The 9,619-nt window shown below is 41.0% G+C and overlaps 1 protein-coding gene across 1 annotated transcript in view; it reads right to left on the bottom strand.

Moving 5' to 3' along the window:
• Positions 1-482: 482 nt before the first annotated feature.
• The window catches only part of inpp5f (inositol polyphosphate-5-phosphatase F), a 28,368-nt gene continuing 19,231 nt past the window's right edge, over positions 483-9,619 (bottom strand). Inside the window, exons 17-20 of the mRNA XM_021607193.3 lie at positions 9,460-9,533; positions 9,050-9,178; positions 8,812-8,899; positions 483-8,527 (exon numbers count right to left, since the gene is read on the bottom strand). Coding sequence (XP_021462868.3) covers positions 7,393-8,527; positions 8,812-8,899; positions 9,050-9,178; positions 9,460-9,533 — 1,426 coding nt within the window. The 3' untranslated portion in view covers positions 483-7,392. The remainder of the gene's footprint in view (positions 8,528-8,811; positions 8,900-9,049; positions 9,179-9,459; positions 9,534-9,619) is intronic.

The raw sequence follows: 9,619 nt of genomic DNA, 5'->3' as shown, positions 1-9,619 counted from the left end.
CCCAACACACCTCCAGGCCGTGTAAGAGCTATTTGACTAAGGAGAGTGGAGTGCTGCATCAGATGACCTGGCCTTTTCAATCACCCGACCTCAACCCAATTGAGATGGTTTGGGATGAGAGTGAAGGAAAAGCAGCCAACAAGTGCTCAGCATATGTTGGAAAATTATTCCAGGTGAAGCTGGTTGAGAAAATGCCAAGAGTGCAAAGCGGTCATCAAGGAAAAAGGTGGCTACTTTGAAGAATCTCAAATATATATTTTTGTGTAAACACTTTTTTGGTTACTACAATGTAGAAAATAGTAAAAGAAAAACCCTTGACTGGTACTGTAATACGACAGTTGGGTGAACATTTTCACGCTTCAACTCATGAAACAGATTCAGAACAGTTGGACGTAAAATAGTTAATACCTTCAATTTACTGAAATTCAAGACTAGCTACAGTATATTTTTCATGAACACAGGGAAAAGGACAACAGTAGAAATATGAATAAATAGGATATTTTAATATTCAATAAGAGTACAACATGAAAACATGACAAGTCAGTTTAAACAGATGGAAGTACAACCACAGACATGGGACAGTGCAGGAAAATGTACTTAGATGTTGTGCAATTGTGTTTCATCACTCACAATAAATGTAACTACATTTTCTATGGGCAGGATTAGGTTAGCAAACCTAGGCAGGATCCTTACTGGAGCATGTCTGGTATAAAAGTGAGTGTTTCCCAACCCAGGTCCTCGAGTAACCACAACAGTACACATTTTTATTGTAACCCCAGACAAACACACCTGATTCAACATGTCAACTAATCATCAAGCCCTCAATGAGTTGAATGAGGGGTGTTTGTCAAGGGCTACAACAAAACTGTGTACTGTTGGGGGTGCTCGAGGACCAGGGTTTGGAAACACTGGTAAGTGAAGTCAACCATTGAGCGTTTAGTACTATTCTGTACGTAGATCCAAGACTCTCAGTTTAGTACGATATGTTACATTTGGTATGGTTACACAAGACAGATGGTTACTTAAGGCAAAAAACAGGGAGGTTGGTGGGTAGATGGGTGGGCGTATAACGCCAACATCTAGCAACCCAAAAGTTGCGAGCTCAAATCTCATCACTGACAACTTTAACATTGTAGCTAATTAGCAACTACTTGCTACTTTGCATGTTAGCTAACCCTTCCGCCTAACCCTTTAATCTAACTCCTGAACTTAACCCTAACCCCTAGACTAGCTAACTCTAGCCAAAGAAAAATACCCAATACCAACACTAAAACCCCATCTCAAAAGGAATGTTTACACTTTAAAGAAACTTCATTTTTACAGTAGGTCCGAGTTGCTTCAGTCCAGTATATGCATTCCTAAATACAATAAAATCAACAAATAGCCCTGCTTAAAGCATTATTATATTCCTATTGCATTGCAGCGATCATATTAAAGCTTTGGCAGTGCAAGACAATATCAGCAGGTCTGGTGACTGAGGAGTCAGCACCCACAATTCCCAGGACAGACAACAGACTCACTATATAAAGGCTACACAGAAACATGTACAACCATCCCAGACTCTGGGATACAGCGGGTGAGCAAGCTACACCACTGAATGCTGTGAAGAACAGATGAAATGACAGATTAGTACAGAAACAAACGTTATAAAGGAGACAGTGACCATTTATCTTGGGATATTCCTGCCTGAGGAAGAACAGAAGATACTCCAAGTAGAAGCTACCACACCCAGAGGAGTTTAATAAAGAGGTTGAAATGAGTTAGGGGCTGGTCCTAACTAAGTATTCATTCCTTTAGGGCAGGGGTCGACAACTCGATTCAGCCGCGGGCCGATTTGTTTTCTTGAGCTGATGGTCGGGGGGTCCGGAACATAATTGCAAATTAACTGCAAGAAGCCCAAACCGATATATTGGAATAAAATGTAAGAATTTCAAATCTTGCTTCCATTTGTTTATAATCACATGTCTCTATTATTCTTGGAAATACTTGAACAGATTTCTCAAATTAAAATCACTTGAAGCTCATTTCCTGGCGTTTTCTTATATCCAACAAAGACCATTAAAACAAACAAAAAAATATTTTTTTTAGGGGGTGTCGTCAGTGTTTAAACAGGGCTCTCCAACCCTGTTCCTAGAGCGATACCGTCCTGTAGGTTCACTCCAACCCTAATCTAGCACACCTGACTAATAATTAGCTGTTGAGCTGTATCAGGTTAATTACAACTGGGGTTGGAGCGAAAACCTACAGGAGGGTAGCTCTTCAGGAATAGGGTTGGAGAATACTGGTTAAGAATCAGTAACACATTCCAATGGATCACACTAACCAAATGAAAGTAGCGCTGCACTATCTGGTTCCCAGATGATCTTATGATTTGGCCCATAAACCACAGGGAAAAGGCCATGGATCAACAGGAAAGACCTGATGGAGCACCAACCTTTGATTGGGAGTTACAGGAGTTACGATACTGTTCTGTACAACTTCCATACATAATGTGTTCACAGCAACACCCCATATTATGAGGTTCACAAGCCTTAATAACACAGTCGCATGTATTTATTTTTGATTTAACTAGGCAAGTCAGTTAAGAACAAATTCTCATTTACAATGATGGCCTACCGGAGAACAGTCGTCCTGCCTTGTTCAGGGGCAGAACGACTGTCAGTTCGGGGATTCGATCTAGCAACCTTTCGGTTAATGGCCCAACGCTCTAACCGCTAGGCTACCTGCCGCCCCAGATGGCATATACTAAACACATAACATAATCATTAGATACAGGGCATAATCATTACATATAAGGAATGTTTCTGTAGGGCCTTCTTGGACTAAAAAAGCACATCAAATGGATAATCTTCATAAACACTTTTTTTTGTCCAGTATTAGACTTAATCTAGGTCCAGGAAACTGGCCTATGCGGTGTACCTGTGTCAAATGCCATTCCATTGACTCAATATGTATGCAAGTTTGTATCCCTCCAAAAGTTTTACATCACAGATATTAGAGTTCTATTTCTACAGAGGGCACACAAAAATACCAGCAGCAGGTGCCTGGGATGCTTTTCTGCACATCTATTGTTACACAATCTCCAGTCTCCCATGGGACTGGCAATGCAAGATTATTACACAAACATGAGCCACACAAACACACACACAAAGCTCATGTCCATGAGTATTCAACACCATTTAAAAGCATAAGCCGGGTGATGGAATATCCCAAGATAAAGATGGCGTTACCCTGAAAAGGATCTCATATACAGTACCAAGATCAAACCAATGATGCTGCAACATGATGGAATAAACTACTCTCTAAAAAGGTGGATTTGCCATAAATAACTGTTATACACAATCTCCCACTTTCATTTCCTGTTAAAGCACACGCTTTAGACTCAGGAGTGCATAAAGCATTTACAAAGTGTGTTTTTATAAAGGTTTGGACGTGCCACTTTGCATTATTCTATATGCTACTGTACAGTGTCAAACATGAGACAGACGTTGGGTTTCATAAACCTAATGCACCCTCAGACATCAGGTACACTCATTTATGTACAATTTTTATTAAGTCCTCTCTATCCACTAATGCTTACAGAATCAAACCAACATTATTTTGTCAGTTGAAAGTGAATATTGGGTATTCTCAAGTAAACGCGCTCAATACCCTTCGGAAATGTTCAGTTGCAGTGCATCTTACTCTAACATCAATATGATCAAAAGCCAAACTGTACCAGTCAAAAGCTTGGACACACCTACTCATTCAAGGGTTTCTCTTTATTTTTTTTTACTATTTTCTACATTGCAGAATAATAGTGAAGAAACTATATGAAACAACACATATGGAATCATGCAGTAACCAAAAAAAAGAAAAAAAAAAGTGTTAAATCAAAATAGATTTCATATTTCAGATTCTTCAAATAGCCACCCTTTGCCTTGATGACAGCTTTGCACACTCTTTGCATTCTCTCAACCAGCTCCATAGTCACCTGGAATGCATTTCAATTAACAGGTGTGCCTTGTTAAAAGTTCATTTGTGGAATTTCTTTCCTTCTTAATGTGTTTGAGCCAATCACTTGTGTTCTGACAAGGTAAGGGTGGTATAGAGAAGATAAGACCTATTTGGTAAAAGACCAAGTCCATATTATGGCAAGAACAGCTCAAATAAGGAAAGAGAAACAATAGTCCATTATTACGTTAAAACATGAAGGTCCTTCAATACGGAAAATTTCAAGAACGTTGAAAGTTACTTCTAATGCAGTCGCAAAAACCATCAAGCACTATGATGAAACTGGCTCTCACAAGGACCACCACAGGAAAGGAAGACCCATAGTTACCTCTGGTGCAGAGGATAAGTTCATTAGAGTTACCAGCCTCAGAAATTGCAGCCCAAATAAATGCTTAACAGTGTTCAACAGACACATCTCACATCTGAATAGGGCCTTCATGGTTGAATTGCTGCAGAGAAACCACCACTACTAAAGGACACCAATAAGAAGACTTGTTTGAGCCAAGAAACACGAGCAATGGACATTAGACCGGTGGAAATCTGTCTTTTGGTCTGAGGAGTCCAAATTTGAGATTTTTGGTTCTAACCGCCGTGTCTGTGATGCACAGTATAAGTGAACGGATGATCTCCGCATGTGTGGTTCCCACCCTGAAGCATGGGTGCTTTGCTGGTGACACTGATTTATTTAGAATTCAAGGCACACTTAACCAGCATGGTTACCACAGCATCCCATCTGGTTTGCGCTTAGTGGGACTATCATTTGTTTTTCAACAGGACAATGACCCAACACACATCCAGGTGGTGTAAGGGCTATTTGACGAAGGAGTGATGGAGTGGCTGCATCAGATGACCTGACCTCAACCCAATTGAGATGGTTTGGGATGAGTTGGACCACAGAGTGAAGGAAAAGCAGCCAACAAGTACTCAGCATATGTGGGAACTCCTTCAAGACTGTTGGAAAAGCATTCCATGTGAAGCTGGTTGAGAGAATGCCAAGAGTGTGCAAAGCTGTCATCAAGGCAAAGAGCTCCTTTGAAAAATCTAAAATATATTTTCATTTGTTTAACACCTTTTTGGTTACTACATGATTCCATGTGTGTTATTTCATAGTTTTGACATCTTCACTATTATTCTACAATGTAGAAAATAATAAAAATAAAGGAAAAACCCTTGAATGAGCAGGTGTGTCCAAACTTTTGACTGCTACTATAGTGCTATGTCCATCAATATATGTTGGTCAATAGAAAGGTTCTACACATGGAACAAATATATTTAAGTATTCACTCCCTTGGATTTCTTCACGTTTTGTTGCGTTGGAAAGTTGGATTGAAAAATATTTAATTGTTATCTTTTTGTCATTGATCTACACCATGCATGGGGGAACTCCAGTCCTCAGGGGCCTGATTGAGGATTGGAGATGCCCATCCCTGACCTATACAAAAGACTCCATAATGTCAAAGTGAAAATAAATAAATAACTTTTTTTTTAAACAAATGAATACAAATGTAATAACTAAAATATAACTGTTGCATAAGTATTCACCCCCTTTGTTTAGCGAAGCCTAAATTAGTTCAGGAGTAACATTTCGCTTAACAAATCACAATAAGTTACATGGACATTACTGTGTGAAATAATAGGGGATGTCATGATTTTTGTGTGACTACACCTTCCTCTGTCCCCCATACAGTACATACAAGGTCTGTCAGTCAAGTATTGGATTTCAAGCACAGATTGAACTACAAAAGAACAGGGAGAAAGCCCCATAAAGAAGGGCCGTGATTGGTACATGGGTAACAATAACAAATCAGACATTGAATATCTCTCTAAGCATGGTCAAGTTAATACTGATGCTGTGGATGGTGTATTAAACCACCCAAACACATAAAATATACAGTCACCCTTCTGAACTGAGCTGCAGGACATGAGGGAAACTGCTCAGGGGATGTCACCATGGGGCCATTGGTGATTTTAAAACAGCTTCAGAATTGTTGTGATGTGAGGAAACGGATGGATTAATAACATTGTAGTGACTTCACAATAACGACCTAAATGACTGAAATGAATATTACAAATATTCCAAAACATACATTCTGTAAGCAATAAGGCACTAAAGTAATACTGCAAAAAAACAAACACAGCAAAAGGTACACACTTTTTGACCTAAATGCAAAGCCTTATGTTTGGGGCAAAATCAACACCACATCACTGTAACTGCCTCCTTATTTTCAAGCATGGTGGTGGCTGCATCATGATATGGGTATGCTTGACATCGGCAAAGACTGAGTTTTTCAGGATAAAAATAAACGGGATTGAGCTCAGCACATGCGAAATCCTAGAGGAAAACCTAGTTCAGCCTGCTTTACACCAGACACTGGGAGAGGAATTCACATTTCAGCTGAACAATCACCTACAACAAGGCCAAATCTACACTGGAGTTGCTTAACAAGAAGACAATGAATGTTCCTGGGTGGCCAAGTTACAGTTTGACTTCAATCTGCTTGAAAATCTATAGCAAGACTTGAAATTTGAAGATTTTTGAAAATATATATTTTTTTTAAATGGGCAAATATTGCACAATCCAGGTGGGCAAAGCTCTTAGAGACTTACCCAAGACACAGCTGTAGTGTGAGTACTTATCAAATCAAGATACATTAGTGCTATATTTTACATTAATCTCAATGGAAATCTTTGACAAAGTATTTTGTGTAGATCGTTGACAAAAAAAAATACAATTAAATCCATTTTAATCCCACGTGTGTAACAAAATGTGAAGAAATCCAACGGGGATAAATATGTATGATAGGCACTGTACATACAGTACAATATTTACATATCAAAACAGTATACTCTAACCGGAGTTCTTGTACCTTGATTAAGTCCTACCTTGGTACATTTCCAATATCGGTAGGGAAAAACTCGGCAACACTGATTCTACAAGCAGTTTGTTTTCTTATTAGGGGACTATCTAACATGGAGCTGCCCTTTGAAAATTCTGAGAAAAATTGTCAAAAACTTATTTTGGTAACAGAGATATAAACTAGGCCTATTATCACAAATGCCAAATTGGTGCACTGCACATATGGGATCACCAAAATGATAAATCCAGAGCTTGCCTCTCAACATACACTGGGTATTACCTGCCTTTGTTATTACCAATAGCCTGACATGCAAATATATCTGGAAAATCTCTCGAAAGGAAATGCAACAGGATTAAGGACTCTGTCATATAGAGCTGGAGTATTATACACACACTACACAACACTGGCTGTAAACATGGTCATGTCAACTATAGAGGAAATTGAAGAGTGGGGTTCTTAGCCGAGTCAGCTTACGCTACTGTACTGGAAGTCACATAGAAACTGTACAAAAACCTGCTTAGAGGCTACAACTTGGGAAGTGCTAGATCTGTATGATCCTGGTCTGGCACTGTGTAAACATTGCCTTCAGCTCGTTCTCTTGGGTCTCGTTTAGAGTGGCCATTTCTGGCTCTGGGCTCTTCTGCACCTTCGCCACAGCAAAGTTGATGCCTTGGGTGAGTCCAGCTTGGGTCAGGCTGGCCACCTGCACCATGGAGCTCTTGATCTTGGCAAAGGGGGAGACCACGCGACTGCCGTTGCTGTCGGCGGGTGAGGGGCCCAGGCTGCCCTCCATGTGAGAGCCCAGGCTCCTCTGGGAGCTGCCGGAAGCTGCAGAGATGGGCTTCTGGACGGTCAGGAGATTGGGGCCGGAGGCAACATCTAGCTGGGACGGCCTGGGAGGGAGCTGGAGCTCCTCCTCCTGCTGATCTGAACCTGGGTGTCCGTCTGGGGCCAGGGGGCCTTTAGCATGTGGAGGGACTTGTGGGTTCTGTGTGGGAAGGCTACAAGCCACCTGCTCCCCAAACACCTCCACAGGTTTGGTCTGCGCGTCTTGGATGAATTGGTGGCAATAGGCATCAATTGGAGTTCCAAAGTCTATCAGGATGGCCTCCTCAGCCTCCGAGGTAACCCCGGGGGACTGGTCTTCAGGACTGGCTAGAGCCAGAGCCTCCGGCTTACTGTTACTGTCGCAGCCAGTGACCCGGATGTTGAGCTCCACGCTGCCTCGACTGCCTAGTCGCGGAGCCGACGCCACGATGCCGCAGCTGGGCAGCACGTAGTCCACATTCTCCAAGGAGCTGGAGCGCAGTTGTTCGTCCGAGTTGTAGGAGTCCGAGTCTGATGACATCTCTGAGTGGTTGTCACAGAGGTCCTTCAGAGCCGGGCCGATGTTGGCCCCGTCCGACGTCTCCAAGCTGCTATCAGACTTCCAGAGGGTGACCCCCATGGTGGGTTTCAGAAAGTTCACCTTCACGTCCGGCTTGGTGGAGAAGGTGTTTCCCAGTCTCCCCTTGAAGGAGCCCATGTTGACGTTGGACTTCTTCACCCTCTGGTTGAGGGAGGAGAACTTGTTGAGGAGGAAGCTCTTGCCCTGAGCCAGACCAGAGCTGCCCAGGACCTGGTCTGGGTGTCTGCCCTGGATGCCCATGATGTCCTCGTGAGGTTTACTGTGCCTCCTGAAACAAATGGTTAAAAAAAATAAAAAAATAATAATAATCTAATTGACATTCATGATAAACAGAAGCCCTGGCTAGAAAATATTTTTATTTAAATGAAAGTTGAACAAAAATGAACACTATACTGTCTTAGTATTTTAGCCAGGGCTTCTGTTTATCATGTACATCCATGACAATGAGATATTTTTGGAAAACATGTGTAAAAGGGATAATATAGACATACTGAACTGCAAGAGAAGAATATTCTGAAGATCTAGATAGAGTGATAATGTATTCCAACTCACCTCTCCAGTTTCTTTTCAACCACCTGTAGGTCAAGTCCCATGGCTTGCTTAGTTAGGCGAAGCATCTCTGCGATGCACTGCAACGTGTCTGAAATAAAATGAATAATTCCCACAAAGGCTGTCAGGATAAGGATTTCAGGTTGTTTTTGAGATATACGGGCAGTGCGCTTCCAATCTACCAGGTTTTATTCATGGTCGACTAGTTTTATGCTGACAGTTTAATGAAATCTTCCCATACCTTTACCATCATCCTCAGGATTCCTTGTGAGGGCCCTTAGTGTGTGAAAATAACCACTTGTCTCCCCATTATTATAGTGTAGACGCATACAGCAGAATTTGGGCTTCCCGAACAGAGTGGGTTCTGGGCCTACAAAAGAACACATAGGACATGTTGTGAGCTTTATTCATGAGTAACTAAGATGTTTGTGGAAAATAAAAATTGTAGAATAAAAAATAAAAAATAAGTAAATAAATAAAAAGAGTAGTTGCATCATTCAGAATTTGTGTTCAATAATGAAAACCATGTCGATAGTGTGTGCTTAGTAGCTTTACAGTGTAAAATAAATCATGAAGCTGTGAAGGACTCAGATCCGGTCTACATTTTGGAATTTTCACTTGGTGGAGTTAAATTCCCCTAGAAACATTCACCTATTTCAATCTTTTCCAAACCCTCTAAGTTGAGGCGTTGGTACTGATTAACTTTGTCAGCTTCCTCATCATAACTGTAAAAACAAAAGCAAATAAACAGAATTATATAAGGAACAGCTAAAATACATGTAATTGACTCTCTTACTGTTCTGTAAAAAAT

The sequence above is a fragment of the Oncorhynchus mykiss genome, chromosome 1 (assembly GCF_057628025.1).
Source record: "Oncorhynchus mykiss isolate SJ-2025 chromosome 1, ASM5762802v1, whole genome shotgun sequence".
Classification (NCBI taxonomy): Eukaryota; Metazoa; Chordata; class Actinopteri; order Salmoniformes; family Salmonidae; genus Oncorhynchus; species Oncorhynchus mykiss.
Note: the sequence above shows the minus strand (reverse complement) of the source record. Positions and strands in the feature narration are given on the sequence as shown.